Source organism: Rhinoraja longicauda, chromosome 14 (genome assembly GCF_053455715.1).
Source record: "Rhinoraja longicauda isolate Sanriku21f chromosome 14, sRhiLon1.1, whole genome shotgun sequence".
Taxonomy (NCBI): Eukaryota; Metazoa; Chordata; class Chondrichthyes; order Rajiformes; family Arhynchobatidae; genus Rhinoraja; species Rhinoraja longicauda.
In genome coordinates this window covers 39,251,871-39,278,527 of record NC_135966.1, presented here as the reverse complement: position 1 = coordinate 39,278,527, position 26,657 = coordinate 39,251,871, and the positions used below count along the sequence as shown (strand labels likewise).

Genomic DNA, 26,657 nt, shown 5'->3' with positions numbered 1-26,657 from the left:
TACTAGCAGTACCTTGTTCTATTACAGAATTAAAAACCAAGGGGCTGCTGGCACAGAGTCCCCCTCTCGACTTTCCAATCCATTCTGTGAAGGCGGGAGACTGGGTTCTTATGAAATCGTGGAAGGAGGAAAAGTTGCAACCCCGTTGGACTGGTCCGTATTTGGTATTGTTGACCACGGAGACGGCAGTGCGGACGAAAGAGAAAGGGTGGACACACGCAGCGCGAATAAAGGGACCAGTGGAACCTCCGGCTGAGGAGGACTGGACAGTAAGGCAAGGGAGGAAACCACTGACTCTGATCTTTGAGAAAGAACGATTGAACTAGAAGATTACAATGCAGTGCGTGGCACTGGTGTTCATGATGGTTGCCACTGTAAGTAAATGCATGGACAGCTGTGATAAATGTTACCGCCCCATCAGGTATGGCGGACAAACCAGAAGGTCTTTTACCTATCATTCTTATGCGCATGACTCATGTTATACCCATAGGACCAGAACCAGCTGTAAGGAGGTGGGGGTAGAATACTACTTAGTGCAGAATTTGGAATACACAGGAATGAGGATGTATAGCACCTGCCCCAGAGGGGAGAGATGGCTTTGCTTATGGAAAGCTGGGCAATGGGGACGGGGTCCCAGTTGTTGGAGGAATATTTAAACAAGGAAAAGGAAATCCTAATAAACTGGCTACGAGCAAAAGGGATAACCCGACCAGTCCCACCAGCCCCACCGGCCCCAACTAAGAGACCTCAAGTACATGTATCCTTATACGAAGAGATACAGGAGCAGATAGAAATTCCTGAATTGGGAGGGAATCTCTTTGTGGACCTGGCTACCAGGATTGCTCAGACGCTGGATGTCAAGGACTGCTCATTTCATATTATGGGCCAGCCACCTGGGCTCAGGATGGTTCCTGGGGATATCGTACCCCAGTGTACATGCTAAACCGGATAATACGCTTACAGGCTGTATTAGAGGTGATCACTAATCGAACGGCTGCCGCACTAGAAATGTTGGCAAAGCAGCAAACGCAGATGAGAACAGCAATATACCAAAGTCGATTAGCCCTGGAATACCTCCTAGCCGAAGAAGGAGGGGTATGTGGGAAATTCAACCTCTCTAATTGTTGCCTGAATATTGACAATAACGGACAGGCAGTAATGGACATATCCGAAGGAATACGGAAATTGGCGCATGTTCCGATACAAAAGTGGAACTCAGTTATAGGCATTGGATGGTGGGATTCCCTCCTGGGAGGATCATGGTGGAGAACGGTGGCACAGGTGATCTTATGTGCACTGGCTGGGCTGATCTTTATCCCCTGTTGTGTACCTTGTTTTAGGGAGCTCATAACTAGGAGCATAAGTCAGATGCAGGGGAGGTGCAGAAAATCATGATAATGCGGCCAGGGGAGGTTTTGGATTCCCAGAGTAAGGAAATTAGGAGAATGCTACATCAGTTGGAGACAAAGGAGTTTGAAAATGGGGTTTAATCAGGGAATGCGTAGCAAAAGAAAAAGGATGGATTGTGAGAAACAGGATGATTAAACCACCAGAAACAGGATACTGGAACAACCACTCTACCAAGGACAGGGCTATTAAACTGTCAGGGGTAGAGATAGGCTGGATGATTGAACTACCACTATGCCGGGGACAGGGCTATTAAACCGTCAGGGACAGAGACAGGCTGGATGATTGAACTACCACCGAGTTCGTTGGAGCACTGAGAGTGCGGTACGGGGATAGAGGCAGACTGGACAAAGGGCCATAAATTTAGGAGAGTGTCAAAGCAGCAGGGATGGGTTGAAATGGGTTGTGAAGGTAACTAAGAGTCATGTGGATAACTACTGCGCTTGCTCAACGAGGTAAATGAATATTGCAAATACGCCCCTGAGTGGGGAACTGCCAATTGCCATGCACATACAATGTATGATCTGGGGGGGTACCTGAGGGCGGTACAGAAGATTGTGCACCTCAGCGCTCTGATTGGAAGGAGCCCGAAGGGGAGGAGGATTCCGCAGAAGGGAGGGAGATTCAACGAAGTTGTACTGTATAAAGAGAAGACACTGTCTTTGTCTCGGTGTGTCTCGGTTTGGAGAGGCACCCGGTTCTGCAGACTCGTGAATAAATTTCTTGTTTCCACGACTTTGTCTCTGGCATCGTGATTGTGAGCACTCACATTTCCATCTCACAGTACAGAGGAGATTTACTAGAATGTTGCCTGGGTTTCAGCACTTAAGCTACAGAGAGAGGTTGAACAGGTTGGGTCTTTATTCTTTGGAGCGTAGAAGGTTGAGGGGGGATTTGATAGAGGTTTTTAAAATTTTAAGAGGGACGGACAGAGTTGACGTGGGTAGGCTTTTCCCCTTGAGAGTGGGTAAGATTCCAACAAGGGTCATAACTTCAGAATTGAGGGACAAAAGTTTAGGGGTAACATGAGGGGTAACTTCTTTACTCAGAGGGTGGTGGCTGTATGGAATGGGCTTCCGGTGGAAGTGGTGGAGGCAGGCTCGATTTTATTATTTAAGAGTAAATTGGATAGGTATATGGATGGGAGGGGATTGGAGGGTTATGGTCTGAGAGCAGGTAGATGAGACTAGGTCAGGGAGAGTGGTCGGCGTGGACTGGTAGGGCCGGACGGGCATGTTTCCGTGCTATAGTTGTTATATGGTTATATGGTTAATGCGCAGACGCACTGCCCTAGCAGTCTCCAAGTGCGCCGGCGCAGTGCCAGCAGTTTCCAGTGGCTACAATCTCCAAATGCGCAGACGCTGTGCCGCAGCAGTCTCCATGTGCGCAGGCGCAGTGCCAGCAATCTCCCAGCGCCAGCAACCTCCCAGCGCGCCGGCGCTTTGCCAGCAGTCTCCAAGTGCGCAGGCGCTGCAAGGCGTGGTCCTCGGTCTAGCCAGTCGCGCAGGCGCAGTGGGCCGAGCTGTCAGGTACCCGAGATGTCGGGCGCGAAGGCTCGGGGCCCGGGTCGGCGCGATGGGTCCTAGGGAGCGGCAGATTTCCTTCGGTTGCCGGGTGAGTGGCCGAGGGTTTCCTGGCCTTTCCCCCCTCACTGAGCCCGGGCCCATTAGCCAGTGGTCTCAGGTTCCGCTGGGCGGCCGCTCTCCCCACATCTGGAGGGCCGCTGGCAGCATGTCTGAGAAAACACGCACATCTGAAATCCGTGCACTCACTCGCACTTTATCCTTCCAACCACTTTTTTTTCTCTTTCTGTTTACCACTGACACCTTTAAAACACTTTGCATTGTGTTCGTTCATATTACAACTTCCCAACCTCGGCCTTGCCCTGCTGCCGATGGTTTTTTGGCTTCACGCTCGCATGTTCGACGCCAATCTGATCACATCGAGCACCCAGCCGTAACACTGTCACGTATAATGTCTGAAAAAGGGTACCGACCCGAAGCGTCACACGTCCATTCCCTCCACAGATGTCTGACCAGCTGAGTTTCACCAGCACCCCTTTTTTTCAGGTTCCAACCTCTTAAGTTCCCTTTGTCTCCGTGAGTCATCTTAGTTAGGAACAATATTCAATGTCACAGAGTGAGGCCCAACGAAAATTGGAGGAATAACACTTCATATTTCACTTGGGCAGCTTACAACCTAGGGGTGAATATTGATTTCTTTAATTTCATGTAACCTTTGCTTTCCCTCTCTCACTCTCTGTCAGTCCCCCATCCTTGTTCTCTGACTAGTTTCACTGTCCTGATTGATTTCACTGTTTGTATGTCTCCTTGTCGCCTTCCCTTCAACTAACAATGAACCATTCTACATTTCCTTATCATGCATCTGCTTTGATCTTTCATTTTCGCACCTTACCCCTCCATATCTCTAGACTCCCTCTCCCCTGACTCAGTCTGAAAGGACTCGACCGGAATATCATCCATTCTTTGTCTGCAGAGATGTTGCCTGTCCTGCTGAGTTGCTCCTGCATTTTGTGTCTAGCTTCGGTGTAAACCAGCATCTGCAGTTCCTTCCTACACATTAGTTAGGAACAGTTGTTTTGAAGCTGTACTCCTTTAATGTTTGTATTAATTTAGTTATGAATGAATGAATGAATAAGTTTATTGGCCAAGTTTGCATATACAAGGAATGTGCCTTGGTGCTCCGCTCACAAATGACAACACAAACATAGTTAACAATTAAGAATATTAAATGTTGCAGCAATGTGAGGCTCAAGAAAGAAATATGTGGTTTTCATCAGTGACCTGGAGAATGTTATATCTGGAAATATAAAAGTACTGAAGATTGTACAGTTAAAAGTCGTGATGGGGTCACAAACATTGCTTATAACCAATCATTTCTGCATCCAATACGTGTAGTGCGTGTAGATGGTTTTTTCCCCACAGAATGTGGAAACCAGAAGGGCGATATCTCCTGGTTCTTGATGAGAGGAAACAGCTGATTATTCATTTGTGGGTGCACATTCTAGTAGCTCTCCAGAAGAAAAAGAGAACTGAACAGGAGAGACTAAAGCAGTCTGAGTAGCCCATTGTAGACACACCTACTCCCAGGAGAAATCAAGTCCAGCTCAAATCTGCTTGGATCCATAAGATGTTAATGGAGCTCTGAAGACAGAAGATACTGTGCCAGACTTGAGTCAAGGGAAAGTTCAGTCATTGAAAACCAAACAAACTTGTAGAAGCTGGAAATTGAGTGATTTGGACCTGGAAACATTACACCTGGCTCACTTACTCTAATCTAATTATAAAGCACCCATTTTACACATCCTGTGGCAGTCACATTTTATTGACCCCCCACATTCCTATCAATATTTCCTCAGCCCTTTCATCTCTTAGATCTTGTCATTCCAACACCAAGAGCACTTCACAGTGGCAAATTAACCTATGAACACTTGCATCTTGGGAAAGAGGGAGGAATAAAAATAGAAATTGTTATATTTTTCTCCAAATATTTTCAGTGTCTGAATACAAAGATGGCTTCAGGTGAGAGAGCTTGATAAGAATACTCTATATTTAATCTGTTTCAACATACATACCATTGGGATGGACACTGCTGGAGAACACTGCTATTTGGAATTAACGCAAAATGAGAGAAGATATTTTGAGGAATAACATGATTGATTAGTCTACGGAGAAGGCGAAACTGAAAAGCCAGAATTATACCATGACCAAAACCCCAAAGTCCTGATGTGATGTTGTTTTGGGATTTGTGGGTAAGTGGGGAGGGGAAAAAGTGAAGTTAAACAAACTAAAACACAAGTGCAGAGTATCGCTCATTCTACTGCCTGAATGGTCTGAAGCCAAAATCAGAAACTGCTAAGCCTGATAGATATTGCAGGCATGCAACACTTTCTAGGTTTGTTGACGTTTTAAGCCAATTCCTGAGGTGTGTGATCTATTTGGGCAGGTAACAATAACTTGATGCTCCTAGCAAACAGTCAAATGCATCAATGAGACAATCATCACAATCTATATTAGTTTTTCTAATATGGAGCTGACATTACAGGCAGCTGCCTCTCGAAAGAATTGTGAAGCAACAAGCATGCATGCATATGTAAATGTCAGCCAATATATAAAAATCTGAAAGATTTAGGGTGAAGTTGTGTGCTATTTGAGAGGATGCTACTTGCTGCGAACTGGAGAATTTTCACCACTGGGAGAATTGCATATGTGCATCATGATCACGTCCCGGCAAAAGGTCTTAATAGCCGTTAAGTCATTCCATAGAGCACCAAGGAGGCTGTAGAAAATACATATGAGCATGCAGACAGTATTTGGTGCTGGCAAAGACGTGAGTAACCAACATGCTTATTTCAAGGCCAAACTCATGCTGAGCATAGTGAGTTTGTGATGATCTGACAATATTCTAGTCTCTCAGCCATTGATGCAGGAGATTGAGGAGGCTTGGTGGAAAAAGGCACTGTGAGGTTTTGCCAATTCTGTGACTTCATCCATGTAAGAAATAAACCGGGCATTTAAGTTGATCTGATTTTCATGGATGGAAGAGTAAACTGTGGGGAAGCAGTGAAGGAATAACACGAACAGTCATTTTAGTTTAATTTAGTTTATGGCCATGTGTACTGAGGTACAGTGAAAAGCTTTTGTGTCATGCTAACCAGTCAGTGGAAAGACTAAAACATGATTACCATTAAGCCATCCACAGAGTACATGATAACGGGTCAATGTTTAGCGCAAGGTAAAGTCCGATTAAAGATGGTCCAAGGGTCTCCAGTGTGGTAGATAGCAGTTCAGGACCGCTCTCCAGTTGTTGCTAGGATGATTCAGTTGCCTGTTAACAGCTAGGAAGAAACTGTCCCTGAATCTGGAAGTGTGCGTTTTCACATATGTGTACCTCTTGCCTGATGGGAGCGGGCAGAAGAGGGAGTGACCGGGGTGAGATTTGTCCTTGATTATGCTGGTGGCATTGCTGAGGCAGCATGAAGTGTAAATGGAAGGGTAGTTGGTTTGCATGACATGCTGAACTTCCTAAGCCTTCCAAGGAAGTAGAGCCGTAGGTGGGTTTTCTTGGCCATTGCTTTGATCAGGGGAGTCCAGGACAAGTTGCTGATGTGATTTACTCCTAAGAACTTAAAGCTTTCAACCATCTCCACTTTGGCGCCGTCATTGCATACTGAGATATGTGTCCAGCCGCTTCCTGAAGTCGGTCACAATCTCCTTTGTCTTGCTGACATTGAGAGAAAGGTTGTTGTCTTGACATCAGGTCACAAGGTTCTCAATCTCTTTCCTGTATTCCGCCTCGTCATTAGTTAATAACCGGCCCACAATGGTAGCGTCATTATGAATTTGTAGATTGAATTGGATTTGTACTTGGCTGCGCAGTAACGGGTGTACAAGGATTAGAGACGGGGACTGAGAAAGCTTCCTTGTGGAGCACCAGTGTCACACATTATTGTAGAGAATGATTAGGCCCCTATGCCCACTGGTCTGTTGGTCAGGAGGTAGAGGATCCAGTTGCAGAGATAGAGATCAACTGAGTTCCACAAGTTTGGATAGGATGATGGCATTACAAGCAGAGCAATGGTCTTTGAATAGAAGTCTAATGTAGGTGTATCTCTTATTTAAGTGTTCCAGGGATGGGTGTAGGACCAGGAGATGGCATCAGCTGTGGACCTGTTATAACAGTAGGCAAACTAGTGGGTCTGCTTGGTAGGCTGGATTTAATGCGTTCCATAACTAGCCTCTCGAGGCATTTCATGAGGGTGGATGTCAAGGCAACCGTATGGTAGTTGTTAAGGCAGGCAACATCGCTTTTGTTTGGCAATGGAATGACAGTGATCTACTTGAAGCAGGTGGGTACCGCAGAACGTAGTAGAGAGAGACTAAAGATGTCTGTGAATACTCCCGCTAGTTAGTCCGTGCAGCATCGAAGGACGTTTAAACAGTAATGCCTAGTTCTACATTCTCCCCAAAGAATGGAACATACACTCCAAGGTATCACAAAAAGCTGGAGTAACTCAGTGGTACACTGCACATCCACCGACTCCTCGGAAAGTTAGCACTAATGATATAAAAATTAGCCATGTGCTTGAAATGAGGAAGAAAGCTTTAGAGTGCAGGCAGATATGGAACGTCCAGTCGGTTGTGCAAAAAATGAAAATAGAATTCAATCTTGTGTTGTGAAGACATGTAGAGGAAGAGCAGGACTTCAATAGACAATAGGTGCAAGAGTAGGCCATTCGGCCCTTTGAGCCAGCACCACCATTCAATGTGATCATTCCCAATCAGTACCCCATTCCTGCCTTCTCCCCATACCCCCTGACTCCGCTATCCTTAAGAGCTCTATCTAACGGCAGCGGCTGACTAGCAGTCCGTCTTTTTTTTGTTGTGTGTCGGTGTTGGGATGGTTTTATATATTTTTTTTTGGTTGTGTATGTGTGGGAGGGGGTGGTGGTGTGGGTGTGTGGGGGGGACTTTTCTCTTCCTCTCGGCTGCGGGGCCTAACATCACCCGCTGCGGCTCGGCCGCTGGACTTTACATCCCGGTGCGGCTTGGCCGCTGGACTTTACATCCCGGTGCGGCTTGGCCGCTGGACTTTACATCCCGGTGCGGCTTGGCCGCTGGACTTAACAGTGCCCGGTGCAGCTCGGCTGCGGGGCTTAACATCGCCCGGTGCAGCTCGGCTGCGGGGCTTAACAGTGCCCGGTGCAGCTCGGCTGCGGGGCTTAACATCGCCCGGTGCAGCTCGGCTGCGGGGCTTTTCATCGCTGGTGCGGCTCAACTGCGGACTTGACATCGCCCGGTGCGGCTCGACCACGGGACTTAGCTGCGCAAGGCTTGGTCGCGGGCCTTTCATCGCCCGGTTCGGCCGCGGGACGTTTCAGCGCCCGGTGCGGGGACTGTGCGGGTCGGTCGGGGACGAGCTGTCTGTCCGTGGGCGTGGGGAAGAGAGTGGAAGTTTTGTTGCCTCAATCACAGTGAGGGGGTGTTTGGAGTCACTGTGATGGACGTTTGTGTTGGGGTTATGTGTCTTGTGTTCTTTTTTTTTCTATGACTGCTATGTAGTTTCGTTCGGTACTTCGGTACCGAACGACAAATAAAGCTCTGTTATACCTGTTATACCTGTTATAGTTCTCTCTTGAATGCATTCAGAGACTTGGCCTCCACTGCCTTCTGAGACAGTGAATTCCACAGATTTACAACTCTCTGACTGAAAAAGTTTTTCCTCATCTCCGTTCTAAATGGCCTACCCCTTATTCTTAAACTGGCCCCTGGTTCTGGTTCATAGACTAGGACCAGAGGATTGGGACTCTTTTAATGAGCATCAGAAGATAACTGAAAAGGCAATATGGGGAGAAAAGATGAGGTACGAAGGTAAGCTAGCCAAGAATATAAAGGAGGATAGTAAAAACTTCTTTAAGTATGTGAAGAGGAAAAAAATAGTTACGACAAATGTGGGTCCTTTGAAGACAGAAGCAGGTGAATTTATTATGGGGAACAAGGAAATGGCAGACGAGTTGAACAGGTACTTTAGATCTGTCTTCACTAAGGAAGACACCAACAATCTCCCCGAGGTACTTGTGGACAGAGGTCCTAGGGTGACGGAGGAACTGAAGGAAATTCACATTAGGCAGGAAATGGTATTGGGTAGACTGATGGGACTGAAGGCCGATAAATCCCCAGGGCCTGAAGGTTTGCATCCCAGGGGACTTAAGGAAGTGGCGCTAGAAATTGTGGACGCATTGGTGATCATTGTCCAATGTTCTATAGATTCAGGATCAGTTCCTGTGGATTGGAGGGTAGCTAATGTTATCCCACTTTTTAAGAAAGGAGGAAGAGAGAAAACGGGAAATTATAGACCAGTTTGCCTGACATCAGTGGTGGGGAAGATGCTGGAGTCAATTATAAAAGAAGAAAGTGCGGAACATTTGGATAGAGGCAACAGGATCGTTCCGAGTCAGCATGGATTTACGAAGGGGAAATCATGCTTGACTAATCTTCTGGAATTTTTTGAGGATGTAACTAGAAAAATGGACAAGGGAGGGCCAGTGAATGTACTGTACCTGGACTTTCAGAAAGCCTTTGATAAGGTCCCACATAGGAGATTAGTGGGCAAGATTAGAGCACATGGTATTGGGGGTAGGGTGCTGACATGGATAGAAAATTGGTTGGCAGACAGGAAACAAAGAGTAGGGATTAACGGGTCCCTTTCAGAATGTCAGGGAATGACTAGTGGGGTACCACAAGGCTCGGTGCTGGGACCGCAGCTATTTACAATATACATTAATGACTTAGATGAAGGGATTAAAAGTAGTATTAGCAAATTTGCGGATGACACAGCTGGGTGGCAGTGTGAACTGTGAGGAGGATGCTATGAGGATGCAGGGTGACTTGGACAGGTTGTGTGAGTGGGCAGATGCATGGCAGATGCAGTTTAATGTGGATAAATGTGAGGTTATCCACTTTGGTGGTAAGAACAGGTAGGCAGATTATTATCTGGAATGGTGTCAAGTTAGGAAATGGGGAAGTACAAAGAGATCTGGGTGTCCTTGTTCATCAATCAGTTAAAGTTAGCATGCAGGTGCATCAGGCAGTGAAGAAAGCTAATGGCATGTTGACTTTTATGACAAGAGGAGTTAAGTTTAGGTGCAAAGAGGTCCTTCTGCAGTTGTACAGGGCCCTAGAGAGACCGCACCTGGAGTAGTGTGTGCAGTTTTGGACTCCAAATTTGAAGAAGGACATTCTTGCTATTGCGTGCAGCGTAGGTTCACTAGGTTAATTCATGGAATGGCGGGACTGTCGTATGTTGAAAGACTGAAGCAACTAGACTTGTATACGCTGGAATTTAGAAGGATGAGAGGGGATATTATTGAAACATATAAGATTATTAAGGGATTGGACACGTTAGAGGCAGGAAACATGTTCCCAATGATGGGCGAGTCCAGAACCAGGGGCCACAGTTTCAGAATAAGGGGTAGGCCATTTAGAATGGAGATTAGGAAAAACCTTTCCAGTCAGAGTTGTAAATCTGTGGAATTCTCTGCCTCAGAAGGCAGTGGAGCCCAAATCTCTGGATGCTTTCTAGAGAGAGCTGGATAAAGATAGCGGAGTCAGGGGGTATGGGGCGAAGGCAGGAACGGGATACTGATTGCGAATGATCACATTGAATGGTAGTCCTGGCTCAAAGTGCCGAATGGCCTACTCCTGGACCTATTGTCTATTGACCACAGATGCTTAAAGGTAACAGATGGTTTGGCAAAATGGGGGAAACAAGGCATATGGATGCTTTTCATGAACAATGGAAGCATTGAATATAAAAGAAGGAAGGTTATGCTAGAATTGTATACCACCAGTTGGACTACAGTTTGAGTACTGTGCAGACTTCCAGTCACCACATTGCACGAAAGGTACTGGAGAGAGAGCTGAGGAGATAACAGGCCATTGCTAGATTTAGAAAATTTAGCCAGGAGAAAAGGCTGGTTTTTTTTGGAACAGAGAAGGCTAAAAGTGCGCAGAATTAGGGACGCAGCTCAAAAGAAGTACTTGTTTCTCTTTGCAGAGGTATTAGGAGATGTCCATTCATGAGGGAATTGGGAACCTGCCTGACGGCCCATCGGGGCCCTCCTGAAGGACTGTCAGCCGATGGGGCCTCGCCCGAAGGTTCAGCGGTTGACGAGACCTCACCCGAAGGCTTGGCGGTTGATAGGACAGGGAACCTGTCTGATGGCTTGGCTGTGCCCACTCTAAGCCTTATCAATCGGTGGGACCTATCCGAAGACTCATCGGATGGCGTGACTGGGTGTCCACCCGAAGGTTCGTCGATCGGCGGGACCGGTAACCCGCCTGAAAACCCGTCGAGGCCTGCACGAAGACTTGTCAGTTGCCATGACCGGGAACCCATCCTAAGGCTGGTCGGACGGCGGGACTGGGAGGGAAACAGGAGACTTCGGGCTTAGTTGTTCAGTTTAGTTTAGTTTGGAGATACAGCATGCAAACAGGTCCTTCAGCCCACCGAGTCCGCATCGACCAGCGATCCCCGCACATTAACACTATCTTACACACACTTGGGACAATTTACACATACACCAAGCCAATTAACCTACATCTTTGGAGAGCGGGTGGAAACCGAAGATCTCAGAGAAAACCGGTCACGGGGAGAGCATACAAACTCTGTACAGGCAGCACCCATAGTCGGGATCGGACCCGGGTCTGCAGCACAGCAAGCACTGTAAGGCAGCAACCCTACCGCTGCCCCGCCCGGGCATTGGGAATGTGCTGCTTCAAGGTAGGATGCAGAAGGTGCCCTGAGACACAAGATGGCCAGGAGGGGAGAGGGACGTCAGTTCGGGGAACTGCTTCAGTACACCGAGTGCGCTGGCCGACCGGACTTTGGACTTTGAATAATGACTCCAAAAATGTGTTTTATATGCAAAAAGAATTTCACTGTGTAGTTGCATATCTGACAAATAAAACACCATTAAATCATAAAACAAAGAGATATAACATTAAGGTACTTGGGAGGAATTAGAAGGGAGATGATGAAATATACTGTATTCCCATTCAGGATGATAGGAGGTTAATAAATTATTATCTTGGAATGGTGGTAGAGTTAGGAACTCTTATATTTAAAACAAAATATTGGCTTGAAAAGTAATGGCTTTCACTGTTATGGTGCTGGAAGTTGGGATTAGGCTGGATAGCTCTTTTTTGACTTAATATACCAAATGATTTACTTCTGGATTGTGAAAATAACCTTATTTATTGCATCTCGTTGGGAAATTATATCTGATGACAGTTGATTATTTGACGTGATAATTTGTGAGATAAGTTTACAGACATTGATGATCACAAGTCGAAAAGGCCACTTAACTGGATATGACATTCCCAGACGCCTTGTAAATTTTTCAAAGGCTCTTTGCTCTAAGATAACAGTTTCACTGAGGATTTCAGTGACAGTAGTCAAGCAGCTACTGAAGAAGACTAATACACATAAGCAGAGAACAGGAATGGTTTTGCACTTCTGCATGTATTTTTGTGTGCTTTGCCAATGTATTTACTGTGTTTCTAGCATAATGTGAAGTAGCAATACTCAGCTGCAGAAGAACAAAAAGTTGAGGCAATAAAATATATAGCTTAAATGGATATGCTTCCCACTTGAAATTTACCAACAGTCATGAAAAGATGCGACTTGAGTTGACCTTCCTTTTTATAATCAGTGAATACTTTTTGTATTTGAGTGTGTTACCCCTTTGTGCATTGGGTGTTTCTGAGATATGTACCTCTGCCCACCAATGTTCCATCTCTTTAGACAGACTTGGATATTGTTAGCGTCCAAATTGTTCACTGTTCTCTTCAAGATTTTCACTTTGCTCACAACATTTTGGTGTGTAGATATATTTGGTATAGAATCAGCACTGATATATAGGAAGAGCTCCTGCATTGCAAACAGAAGAAATGTGGGAAGTGCTGTTTTATGCTCAGCCTGTCAGAGAGTCATATAGCATGAAAGCAGGCTAGTTGTCACAACTCATAAATGGAGACAAGGCACATTTGTCGTCATCTGGCCCGTATCTCTAAATCACTTTTCTCCATGTGCCAGTCCTAATCACTTTTACCCTGTTATGGCATAAGTCTAAGCCATCATTTGTTGGTATAATTTGCTAATCTTGATTTTGCCCTGGGCGGTATCATGAAGCAGATAGGCTTCAATGCTACAATGCTACAATGATGATCAAAATTTTCCTGGAAGTTGATATGGATGATAGGAAGTAATATAGCAGTGTTTCTGAGAATGAGGAGCATTTTAGGTCACAGCAAAAGAAGACAATAGACAATAGGTGCAGGAGTAGGCCATTCAGCCCTTCGAGCCAGCACCGCCATTCAATGCGATCATGGCTGATCACTCTCAATCAGTACCCCGTTCCTGCCTTCTCCCCATACCCCCTCACTCCGCTATCCTTAAGAGCTCTATCCAGCTCTCTCTTGAAGGCATCCAACGAACTGGCCTCCACTGCCTTCTGAGGCAGAGAATTCCACACCTTCACCACCCTCTGACTGAAAAAGTTCTTCCTCATCTCCGTTCTAAATGGCCTACCCCTTATTCTCAAACTGTGGCCCCTTGTTCTGGACTCCCCCAACATTGGGAACATGTTATCTGCCTCTAATGTGTCCAATCCCCTAATTATCTTATATGTTTCAATAAGATCCCCCCTCATCCTTCTAAATTCCAGTGTATACAAGCCCAATCGCTCCAGCCTTTCAACATACGACAGTCCCGCCATTCCGGGAATTAACCTAGTGAACCTACGCTGCACGCCCTCCATAGCAAGAATATCCTTCCTCAAATTTGGAGACCAAAACAGCACACAGTACTCCAGGTGCGGTCTCACCAGGGCCCGGTACAACTGTAGAAGGACCTCTTTGCTCCTATACTCAACTCCTCTTGTTACGAAGGCCAACATTCCATTGGCTTTCTTCACTGCCTGCTGTACCTGCATGCTTCCTTTCATTGACTGATGCACTAGGACACCCAGATCTCGTTGAACTCCCCCTCCTTCTAACTTGACACCATTCAGATAATAATCTGCCTTTCTATTCTTACTTCCAAAGTGAATAACCTCACACTTATCTACATTAAACTGCATCTGCCATGTATCCGCCCACTCACACAACCTGTCCAAGTCACCCTGCAGCCTTATTGCATCTTCCTCACAATTCACACTACCCCCCAGCTTAGTATCATCTGCAAATTTGCTAATGGTACTTTTAATCCCTTCGTCTAAGTCATTAATGTATATTGTAAATAGCTCGGGTCCCAGCACCGAACCTTGCGGTACCCCACTGGTCACTGCCTGCCATTCCGAAAGGGCCCCATTTATCCCCACTCTTTGCTTTCTGTCTGTCAACCAATTTTCTATCCATGTCAGTACCCTACCCCCAATACCATGTGCCCTAATTTTGCCCACTAATCTCCTCTGTGGGACCTTGTCGAAGGCTTTCTGAAAGTCGAGGTACACCACATCCACTGACTCTCCCCTGTCAATTTTCCTAGTTACATCCTCAAAAAATTCCAGTAGATTTGTCAAGCATGATTTCCCCTTCGTAAATCCATGCTGACTCGGAATGATCCCGTTACTGCTATCCAAATGCTCAGCAATTTCGTCTTTTATAATTGACTCCAGCATCTTCCCCACCACTGATGTCAGACTAACTGGTCTATAATTACCCGTTTTCTCTCTCCCTCCTTTCTTAAAAAGTGGGATAACATTTGCTATCCTCCAATCCACAGGAACTGATCCTGAATCTATAGAACATTGAAAAATTATCTCCAATGCTTCCACTATTTCTAGAGCCACCTCCTTAAGTACCCTGGGATGCAGACCATCAGGCCCTGGGGATTTATCAGCCTTCAGTCCCATCAGTCTACCCAAAACCATTTCCTGCCTAATGCGGATTTCCTTCAGTTCCTCCATCACCCTAGGTTCTCCGGCCCCTAGAACATTTGGGAGATTGTGTGTATCTTCCTCAGTGAAGACAGATCCAAAATAACGGTTTAACTCGTCTGCCATTTCTTTGTTCCCCATAATAAATTCCCCTGTTTCTGTCTTCAAGGGACCCACATTTGCCTTGATATTTTTTTCCTCTTCACGTACCTAAAAAAACTTTTGCTATCCTCCTTTATATTATTGGCTAGTTAACCCTCGTACCTCATCTTTTCTCCCCGTATTGCCTTTTTAGTTAACTTTTGTTGCTCTTTAAAAGAGTCCCAATCCTCTGTCTTCCCACTCTTCTTTGCTATGTTATACTTCCTCTCCTTAATTTTTATGCTGTCCCTGACTTCCCTTGTCAGCCACAGGTGTCTCTTACTCCCCTTAGAGTCTTTCCACCTCTTTGGAATAAATTGATCCTGCAACCTCTGCATTATTCCCAGGAATACCTGCCATTGCTGTTCTACCGTCTTCCCTGCTAGGGCCTCCTTCCAGTCAATTTTGGCCAGCTCCTGCCTCATGCCTCCGTAATCCCCTTTGCTATACTGTAATACCGACACTTCCGATTTTCCCTTCTGCCTTTCCATCTGCAGAGTAAAACTTATGTTGTGATCACTGCCTCCTAATGGCTCTTTTACCTCTAGTCCCCTTATCAGATCAGGATCATTACACAACACTAAATCCAGAATTGCCTTCTCCCTGGTAGGCTCCAGTACAAGCTGTTCTAAGAATCCATCTCGAAGGCACTCTACAAACTCTCTTTCCTGGGGTCCATTTCCAACCTGATTTTCCCAGTCTACCTGCATGTTGAAATCTCCCATAACCACCGTAGCATTACATTTTTGACACGCCAATTTTATCTCCTGATTCAACTTGCACCCTATGTCGAGGCTACTGTTTGGGGGCCTATAGATAACTCCCATTAGGGTCTTTTTACCCTTACAATTTCTCATTTCTATCCATACTGATTCAACATCTCCTGATTCTATGTCACCCCTTGCAAGGGAATGAATATCATTCCTTACCATCAGAGCAACCCCACCCCCTCTGCCTACCTGTCTGTCTTTTCTATACGTTGTGTACCCCTGAATATTCAGTTCCCAGCCCTGGTCCTCTTGTAGCCATGTCTCAGTGATCCCTACAACATCATACTTGCCCATGACTAACTGAGCCTCAAGCTCATCCACTTTATTTTTTATACTACGCGCATTTAAGTACAACACTTTAACTTCTGTATTTACCTCCCCTCTCACATCGGTCACAATTGGCCCTGCCCTTAATTTCTTTTCCCCTCTAGAACTTCTGTTCCCATTCTTCCGAGAGTCTTTTGCAATATCTCCTGTATTCCCTTTTACCTCATCTTCATATTCACAATTTGTTAACCCCTCCCCCCCACTACTTAGTTTAAAGCCACAGGTGTCACACTAGCAAACCTGCCTGCCAGAATGTTTGTCCCCCTGCTGTTAAGATGTAACCCGTCCCTTTTGTACAAGTCACCCCTAGCCCAGAAGAGATTCCAGTGGTCCAGAAATCTAAATCCCTGCTCTCTGCACCAGCCCCTCAGCCATAAATTCATACCCTCTATCTCTCTGTTCCTGGCCTCACCAGCACGAGGTACCGGTAGCAGTCCAGAGATAACCACCTTCGACATCCTACTTCTCAGTGTTTTTCCCAACTCTCTAAACTCCCGCTGTAGCACCTCCTTCCTCTTCCGCCCGACGTCATTCGTGCCCACGTGCACAACGACTTCAGGTTGATCGCCTTCCCTCACTAGGATTTTCTGAAGCCGGTCCGTGATGTGTTGAACCCTGGCACCAGGGAGGCAACAGACCATCCTCAAGTCCCTCCTGCTGCCACAGAATCTTCTGTCCGTCCCTCGGACGATGGAGTCACCGACCACTACGGCTCTTCCTGACTTCGGTCTCCCCTGTCGAGTATCCTTGCCAACAGGTCCGCCACTCGGACTGGAAACGTCTTCTGCCCCGACAGTTCCCAAGAGGGTATACCTATTTGCAATAGGCACAGCCACTGGGGTCTCCTGTAGTCCACGTCCACTCCCCCCTGAAACAGTCTCCCACCTTCGCTCGACCTGGACCCTTGGCGTGACAGCCTCACAATAGGTCCTGTCGAGGAAACTCTCGCATTCCCAGATGGCCCTGAGGTCATCCAACTGCCTCACCAACTCCACCACATGTCCCTTCAGGAGCTGCACCTGGACACAGTTCTTGCAGGTGTAGCTCCCAGAAGCTCCAGCGACGTCCCTGTCTTCCCACATCCTGCTGGAAACACACTGCACCAACTTTTCCACCATCACCTTGTGTCTGGCTTAAAACAATTGTAGCCTCCTCGCCAAAGAAAGACTCGCAGCCAAAGAAAGACTCGCAGGGCACTTCCCTCACTGGGCTGCACCCGGACAGGGCTGCACCCTTTTGCAAGTCTTGCTTATATCACCAATTAAATTGCCTGATTGTCCAATTTACCAGACTTCTCACTTAAATGATCAACCAATCCACGTATTCTCTGCTGACTGACTTATTACACTGTAATTCCCACTCACTTACAGCCAATGGTGGTCCTCTCTCCAACTTCCCGACCTTTACAGACTGATTAACAGTGCCCTATTGGCACTCCTTTTAAACTGCCGTTTCTACCACTATTAACAGGTACTTACTTACAGCCAATGGTGGTCCTCTCTCCAACTTCCCGACCTTTACAGACTGATTAACAGTGCCCTATTGGCGCTCCTTTTAAACTGCCGTTTCTACCACTATTAACAGGTACTTTCAGCCAATGGTGGTCCTCTCTCCAACTAATGAGAGTACATTTCAAGAAATATAAAAATGAACTGTAAGAAGTTCTATACATTTTAGACCGCGGGCTGAACATCGAAAATGTGTCTAGGTTTTAACTTTTATGACCCATCTCTGGCTTGATATCCCACTTAATATTTGGCACAGATTTAGATAACAAAATCATTGAGAAGGAATTCATAACTCGTCTGTGCAAAAAGTTGCACACTAATTAATTAAGCTAATTAGAAAAAGTCATAACAATCCAGCTGTGGAATCCATCGACCCAGGCTCCATCAACCACGGGCTCCATCGACCCAGGCTCCATCAGCCGCTGGCTCCGTCGACCCAGGCTCCGTCAGCCGCGGACTCCATCGACGCGGGCTCCATCGACCCAGCCTCCATCAGCCGCTGGCTCTGTCGATCCAGGCTCTGTCAGCCGCGGACTCCATCGACCCTGGCTCCGTCAGGCGCGGGCTCCATCGACCCAGGCTCCAGCTGCGGGCTCCATCGACCCAGGCTCCAGCCACGGGCTCCATCGACCCAGGCTCCATCAGCCACGGGCTCCGTCGACCCAGTCTCCAGCCACGGGCTCCATCGACCCAGGCTACGTCAGCTGCGGGCTCCATCGACCCAGGCTACGTCAGCTGCGGGCTCCATCGACCCAGGCTCCGTCAGCCGTGGGCTCCATCGACCCAGGCTCCATCAGCCGCGGGCTCTGTCCATCCGCGAGACCCCGCTCTGGACTGCTCCGGTCCCGTCTTCTCCGCGGCTTTCCGGGAGCTCGGAGAGAGAATTCTGAACACGTACTGCAGGGTTTTGCCAGGATTTACTGCAGAGATATTCTGTTTGTGTTGATATGAAAACTAAATTGGACAGAGATCTTCTTAATCTGTGAATTCGCGTTCTTAATTTGGTATCGGTGAATGCACTATTTAAAACATTCATTCAAGGGATGTTGGCCTCACAGGCTGTGCCAGGATTGAATTACTCATCTCTAGATGCTCTTGAGAAAGTGCAGGTGAGCTGCTGCCTTGAATCGCTGCAATGCTTGTGTTGTTGATGAGTGAGTGAGTTCCAGGACTTTGATCCATCAACAGTGAAGGAACAGCGACACGTGGGCTCCCTGCCTAGCCAGCCTGAAACAATGTGTGTAATTGGTCAACTGGCGTCTGACTCAACGACGAACGTGCTGCGATTGGACAATTACTGCTCGGAAAATTGACATGATTTTGGAGGTTTTTTCCATATTTTAAAAACATGTGCAGGCTTTGTTCTATATGTACAAAGGGAAGTCTATTATGTACTTGAGTCTCGAGACTGTTGTGTACAGACTCAGTGTGGTCTACTATCTTACTTTCTTATACTTTGTATGATTGTGCTTAAGGTATAACGGGATAGGCACTGAACTGTATGCAAAAAAATAATAATAATGAGGTGGAGAGCTTACATCCCGCAGTTAAGCAAAATGAAGGAACACGTCATTAACTTCAGAAAGCGGAGTGGAATACAGGGTCTGGTCTATGTCAATGGTGCTGAAGTGGAGAGGGTTGAGTCACCAAAAATATGTCTTGTTCCAACTACTTTGTTGTCATAGCCATAAAAGTACACCATCACCTCTATGTCCTCAGAAGATGGAGGGAAATCCGGCACATCTCCAATAACTTGCAAATTTCTACAGATGCACCATAGAAAGCATCCCATTTAGAGGCATCACAGCTTGATTTGGCAACTGTTCTGCCTAAGACTGCAAGTAATTGCGGAGTTGTGGACACCTTCCAGTGCACCACACACACCAGCCCTGCCCCCCATTTATATTTCACACTGCCTCATCAAGGCAGCTAAATTGACCGAGGTACAAGCACACCCCAGTCATTTCCCCTTCTTCCCTCTCCTATTAGACAGAAGGTACAAAAGTTTGAAACCACCAAATTCATGAATAGGTTCTTCCCAGCTGTTATCAGACATTTGAACATTTCCATTAGCTTAGGATGTACTTCTGATTTCCAAATCTACATTATTAAGGCCCTCGCATTTTTTTTACCTGAACTTAACTGGAAAGCTGTCACACAGTTTCACTTGGCTGTCATAAAAGCTTTTCACAGTACCTTGATACATGTGACAATAAACTAAACTAATCAGTCAGAAGCAGGATCCCAACCCAAAATATCACCTATTCATCTTCTGACATGCAGACTGGCCCGCTGAGTTAATCCAGAACTTTGTCTCTTGTTTTGTAAACCAGTCTGTAGTTCCTTTGTTTTTCTGTCTATTGTACTTGAGTTTGACATGATTGTACTTATATCTCGTATAATCTAATCTGGATAGCCTGCAAAACAAAGCTTTTCAGTGCACCTCAGTACATGTAACAATAATAAACCTAAACCTAGTTGTGGTGGTGTTGGCAGATACGATATTCTGCACTCTGTTTCCTTTCTTTTTTTGCACTACCTGTTACGCTCTTGTATAGCTTGAAATAAGTTTTGAATGATTTGGTTGGAGAGGACACAAAATATGTTTTTGCTGTATCTTGGTGCACATGACAGAATAAATGAATATCAGCCATGATCTTGATAAATGGCAGAGCAGGTTCAAAGGGACATATGGCAAATTCATATTACTAGTTTTTATATTCTTATGAAGGCATCTTCATTGTACGAAGTGAAATTACATTTTTGAAATTTATTTTTGGCAAGGCAGCATTAATTGAACATCAAAGATTGTCCTCGAGAAAGTGGTGGTAAATGACCTCTTGAACCGCTGCAATTTCTTTGGTGAATATATTCCAGAATGGTGAGGTAAGGAATTAGTGGTTTTGCAACCAATTAAGCTAAAGGAGTAGTAGTGTACATTTCTATATTCTATGATTCAGTTGACTTTTTAGTCAGTGGTGACCTTTAACAGGTTGATGGTAGAGGCATGTTGTTGTCAGTGGTGGCAGTTAGATTTTTTTTTTTTGTGGTAGATGTTTATTGCTTCGTATTTGTGTGACATGAGATTTATTTGTCCATCATCAGCCTGTGAGTGCATGATCTTGCTGCATGTTTGCATGGGCAGAATAATCTTCCCTAGGCTTGTGAATAGAATTGTGAATTCATAAGTGCACACCCCTAATCTGATGCCATGGATGGAGTGACATTAATGTAGCAGCTGAAAAGGCTTGGGTCGAAGCTGCTCTCTGAAGTAAGGGTGGTATTTGGTGCAGGATAAAGGTTTGTAAGTGTTGCTGAGGTCTCTGGTCCTTTGGTGATGAAGGGACTTGCTCTGGTTTAGACAGTGCCTTGAGTCTTGCCTTCCTTCAAACTGATGAGACTTGTTTACTCATTACATTAATTGAACAGATATGAGTCATCACCTTATAATGTTTTTGGAAGAATTTAGGAAGTGCGTGTTTTTATATATGCATTTGACATCAAACTATTTAATCTTGAGAGACAAAAGTTTGTTTAAAACAGAAATCAATTGGGATTGGTGAAGGACACACTCCAGTGGCTGTAGTCACAGTTACACATAGGGAAATGGTTGTTTGTTAAACTCCATTCATTCCAATCGTTTAATTTCCCTCTGCTTTTTTATGTCGAGGCAAAAGTCAGTTTCTATATTTCTTGCTGATTTCATTTTATTGTCATATAAATTTTAATTCATTCTTTTCTGAATTTGAAAATTCTTTCAGCCCTCTAGCTTACTAATCATGTATCATATTTTATTCTTTCTTTCAAAATGTAATATTTAGTTCCTAACAGTTCAACAACAGACCCAGAATAGCAGTTAGAACCTTTTTTTTGTCATCAATTTGTCTATTGTGTTTATGAATATTTTGCAGTCCATAACATCAACTTTAATTTTCATTTTTTCCCATTTTTCTTGATTAGTCTTGATTTACTAATCCTCAGTTACCTTTTATGCTTTCTGTCAAACACTTAATCATTAACGTAATAAATTCTGTCAGTTTCTGCCACTCTGTCAGTTTTTCTGTCTTAGTGAATCCGCTGACATTTGAATACTTTGTGTGTTCTTTTTTTCCAGGTTTCCAGGAACTGTGGTCTTCTGCATCTTAGTTTCAGAAACCTTGTTCTTTAACCTCTGTTCTTGTTCCTTTCCGTTTCTATGTACCTTCTCTATGATCTGTGGTGATTAACAAGCTCTCGTGTAAGTTAGATTTTCGTGGTCTCCATCTTAACAGAAACATTACCTTTGTTCTTTCCATCCCTCCCCTTTTTTATTTCCACAGACATTGGCCGTCCTGCTGATAATGTACTACATTTTCTGGTTTTATATCCTATTTCCAATATAAGGATTTTTAAAATTTAAAAACATATGGCATTTTGTAAATTCCATCCCCACCTCAATGCCACAACCTTGAGATTAATGTTTGTTTTTCATTGAATTTAAAAGCAGTCTATAAATCTAAGTTTTTGGATTATTGATGTTCTGGTTTCTTAGGACTTTTACCCAATGGATTAACTCCTCGTTTTGTGACTACTGGCACCAGTTTTCCTTGAATTAAAATACTTCAATATTACTTGTATACTTCCTGCAGGGAATGAAACTGAATCTGCCAATGAAGCTACAATTTTACTTCTGCAAAATGCCTGCTGGTTTGATATTCAGTGTCTCTGTTTTTCTATTCCCATCTACTTTCACTCAAAGTAAGTGCCTTATATCCACCAATCACTTGCATGTTGTTTTACATCGGCATATTTAACCAAATCGTACCTTGTTATTAGAAAATATGCAAGGTCTTTGTTTCCACGTACCTGTCTCTTAAACAAGATGTGTTCTTCAGGCTTCAACAGTGGAACAACAATAGACAATAGGTGCAGGAGTAGGCCATTCAGCCCTTCGAGCCAGCACCGCCATTCAATGCGATCATGGCGGATCACTCTCAATCAGTACCCCGTTCCTGCCTTCTCCCCATACCCCCTCACTCCGCTATCCTTAAGAGCTCTATCCAGCTCTCTCTTGAAAGCATCCAACGAACTGGCCTCCACTGCCTTCTGAGGCAGAGAATTCCACACCTTCACCACTCTCTGACTGAAAAAGTTCTTCCTCATCTCCGTTCTAAATGGCCTTATTCTTAAACTGTGGCCCCTTGTTCTGGACTCCCCCAACATTGGGAACATGTTTCCTGCCTCTAATGTGTCCAATCCCCTAATCCCCTAATTATCTTATATGTTTCAATAAGATCCCCCCTCATCCTTCTAAATTCCAGTGTATACAAGCCTAATTGCTCCAGCCTTTCAACATACGACAGTCCCGCCATTCCGGGAATTAACCTAGTGAACCTACGCTGCACGCCCTCAATAGCAAGAATATCCTTCCTCAAATTTGGAGACCAAAACTGCACACAGTACTCCAGGTGCGGTCTCACCAGGGCCCGGTACAACTGTAGAAGGACCTCTTTGCTCCTATACTCAACTCCTCTTGTTATGAAGGCCAACATTCCATTGGCTTTCTTCACTGCCTGCTGTACCTGCATGCTTCCTTTCAATGACTGATGCACTAGGACACCCAGATCTCGTTGAACATCCCCTCTTCCTAACTTGACACCATTCAGATAATAATCTGCCTTTCTATTCTTACTTCCAAAGTGAATAACCTCACACTTATCTACATTAAACTGCATCTGCCATGTATCCGCCCACTCACACAACCTGTCCAAGTCACCCTGCAGCCTTATTGCATCTTCCTCACAATTCACACTACCCCCCAGCTTAGTATCATCTGCAAATTTGCTAATGGTACTTTTAATCCCTTCATCTAAGTCATTAATGTATATCGTAAATAGCTGGGGTCCCAGCACCGAACCTTGCGGTACCCCACTGGTCACTGCCTGCCATTCCGAAAGGGACCCATTTATCCCCACTCTTTGCTTTCTGTCTGTCAACCAATTTTCTATCCATGTCAGTACCCTACCCCCAATACCATGTGCTCTAATTTTGCCCACTAATCTCCTATGTGGGACCTTGTCAAAGGCTTTCTGAAAGTCGAGGTACACCACATCCACTGACTCCCCTGTCAATTTTCCTAGTTACATCCTCAAAATGTTTTTCCAGTAGATTTGTCAAGCATGATTTCCCCTTCGTAAATCCATGCTGACTCGGAATGATCCTGTTACTGCTATCCAAATGCTCAACAATTTCGTCTTTTATAATTGACTCCAGCATCTTCCCCACCACTGATGTCAGACTGACTGGTCTATAATTACCCGTTTTCTCTCTCCCTCCTTTCTTAAAAAGTGGGATAACATTTGCTATCCTCCAATCCACAGGAACTGATCCTGAATCTATAGAACTTTGAAAAATGATCTCCAATGCTTCCACTATTTCTAGAGCCACCTCCTTAAGTACCCTGGGATGCAGACCATCAGGCCCTGGGGATTTATCAGCCTTCAGTCCCATCAGTCTACCCAAAACTATTTCCTGCCTAATGTGGATTTCCATCAGTTCTTCCATCACCCTAGGTTCTCCGGCCCCTAGAACATTTGGGAGATTGTGTGTATCTTCCTCAGTGAAGATAGATCCAAAGTAACGGTTTGAAATGAAACAGCCATCATGTTCCTTTCTGCTCTTCAACTACATTTCCCACATTTCTTAGTCTCTTGAGATACTAACTTATCCATTGACTTTTGATGTTGAGATTCCATCACAGAGAGGAGGCGTATTTCAAAATGTTGTACTGTTTCAGTAGCCTTACAGATTGGTCCTAATTTTAAAATATTTTATAACATATTAAATGTTAAAACCTGGTTAAATGTTAATGAAATGTTCAAATATTGAGATTAATTCTGTATGATTGACATCAAGGCATTTTATTCAGAGAAGTTCAGAACATCGTGTTCTGATAGGCTTGGGAATAGAAAAATCTGGAAGGTGAACAATTGTGCCTTTAAATTAGTTGCTGAATGGAAAAAGCAGAGAAAAGATTTTTGCATCTTTGCATGAATTCAAAAGAGGGTGGTGGGGGAGAGAACAGGTAAGAGAGAGAAATGTACCAATAATTTTAATAAAGAATCCAGGAGCTATATTTGCTGCCAGAATACATTTAGAATGTGTGGATTTGCTACCACGTGGAGTAGGAAGGGAAAATACCAATTTATACTCTAGGGGAAGCTGGCTTTGAGCAGAAGGGTAAAAAAAAAGATAAGCTTAAAAGATTACTTGAATAAGTGCAGAGGATGTTCATAAATAGGATAAACAGTGGAATTATACATGTTCTCTGTGATGTGTTCGTTCAAAATAAGTTCATAAGTGATAGGAGTAGAACTAGGCCATTTGACCCATTAAGTCTCCTCTGCCATTCATTCATGTCTGATCTATCCTTCTGAACCCCACTCTTCTGCCTTCTTCCCATAACCCCTGACACCCGTACTAATCAAGAATGTGGATAATGTACAACATCAGTCAAGAAACTCTAGTACATAACCTAGAGTTTTCATATACTCTGCATCAAGTTTTGGGTGAGAATTGATTTCTTAAACCCATGGAAAACATCAAAATAGATCTTACTTATTTTCTAATAGCGGGTACATGATTTGATTAAACATAGTACCCAACGCATGACTGGCATTGGCTTTTGCAGTATTCAAGTGGGATTATTGTCCTCAAATCCAGTGTACGTAGAGTCAGATTTTGCTGTTCTTAGTACACGGACAGGATAGGTTTAGAGGGATATATGGGCCAAATGCAGGCAGGTAGGACCAGAATAGATGGGGCATTTTGGTTGGTGTGGGTGAAGGGGCTGTTTCCATGCTGTCCAACTGTTGAGTGTCAGTGCTATTCTATTGCTATCACTGGACTGAAGGCACGCGATTATTCAAAGGTGAAATTGCAGTTTATTCGCAGGCAGTTGCAAGCTTTTGCCTGAATGATGTGAATCATGATACCAGAGACCAAGTATATATTACTTGTATGTGCATCTTCCCATATGCCCATAGTTGTCATCTTCATAAGAAAAAAATACTTATTGGAAAGTGACTGGAGGTCAGTTATATAGACCTAGTATCATGGCATCTTTATTGATCAGGGATAAGGGAACAAGAACGGTTTGATTTGCACCTACTTTGGGGAAGGGACATCATGTGACAACAAAGAGGAGATTTAGCATAACTATTTCTACATCAATTTTCTTCTGCCTGTTCCTGGCTGTCTTTGTACTGCCCATTCTTGTGCAAGAATCAGTGGGAAATTTGTAGCCTTTACTTTCTGTAACCTCTTACTTAGTAATTTCCCTCTTTCATTTTAATTGTCTTGTTGCATTAATGTATGATGTAATGACTCTGGTAAACCATATATCAAATTTGTATTGAAAATGTTCTGATTTTCTCTGTAGTAAAGCCTGGAGTCACGGTGATGCCATTTGTTAATTATAAAAGTATAACTAAGAAAATCATAATTGTTAATAATTCCAGACACGAGAACACGAGCAGTTGCAGTCTGTTATCAAATTGTTGATATGGTTCCTTTTTTCACCAGACAACCCAAATCCTATTTACTTTTTGGATAAGAGAGGTGACATTGTTTTAGAAGGACCAGATATTCCTGAAAACAGATCTGTTGTCTGGGAATGGAAACCACATTCAGGACAAGAAATTCAACAGTTGGTTACATTAAGCAAAGATGATTCGGGTTCTTGGAGTGCGCAGTGGAGTGAGCATCTCAACAATTATTTGCAAAAGAAAATCAAATGGGATTATGCTACTCTAAATCTGAAAATTAGAAAACCCACATTTAAACTTGCCGGAATGTTCATTTTGACTCAAACACACCCGAAAAATAAAATGTTGAAATGGTATGAAATGTTTGGGATTAAAGGTGAGTGGACAACATTTTGAAAAGATAATGATTTTGTAACAAATTGCTAATTTAACATCAAGGAATTGCCAGTCATGTCTAATGTATGTAACTGTGCAGAGTGAATATCTCATTGAAACAACCAGGAGAAAGATTTGTCCTTGA

At 44.5% G+C, this 26,657-nt stretch overlaps 1 protein-coding gene across 4 annotated transcripts in view; it reads left to right on the top strand.

The window, feature by feature from the left end:
* The first annotated feature begins 2,889 nt into the window (after positions 1–2,889).
* LOC144600214 (uncharacterized) overlaps positions 2,890–26,657 on the top strand; it is a 38,829-nt gene continuing 15,061 nt past the window's right edge. For all 4 annotated transcript variants that reach the window (XR_013548101.1, XR_013548100.1, XM_078411739.1 and 1 more), the window contains exons 1-3: positions 2,890–3,021; positions 22,241–22,349; positions 26,175–26,513. Coding sequence is in view for 2 of the 4 variants with exons in the window: in XM_078411739.1 (XP_078267865.1) it covers positions 2,983–3,021; positions 22,241–22,349; positions 26,175–26,513 (487 nt within the window). In the remaining 2 variants the exon portion in view is untranslated. The remainder of the gene's footprint in view (positions 3,022–22,240; positions 22,350–26,174; positions 26,514–26,657) is intronic.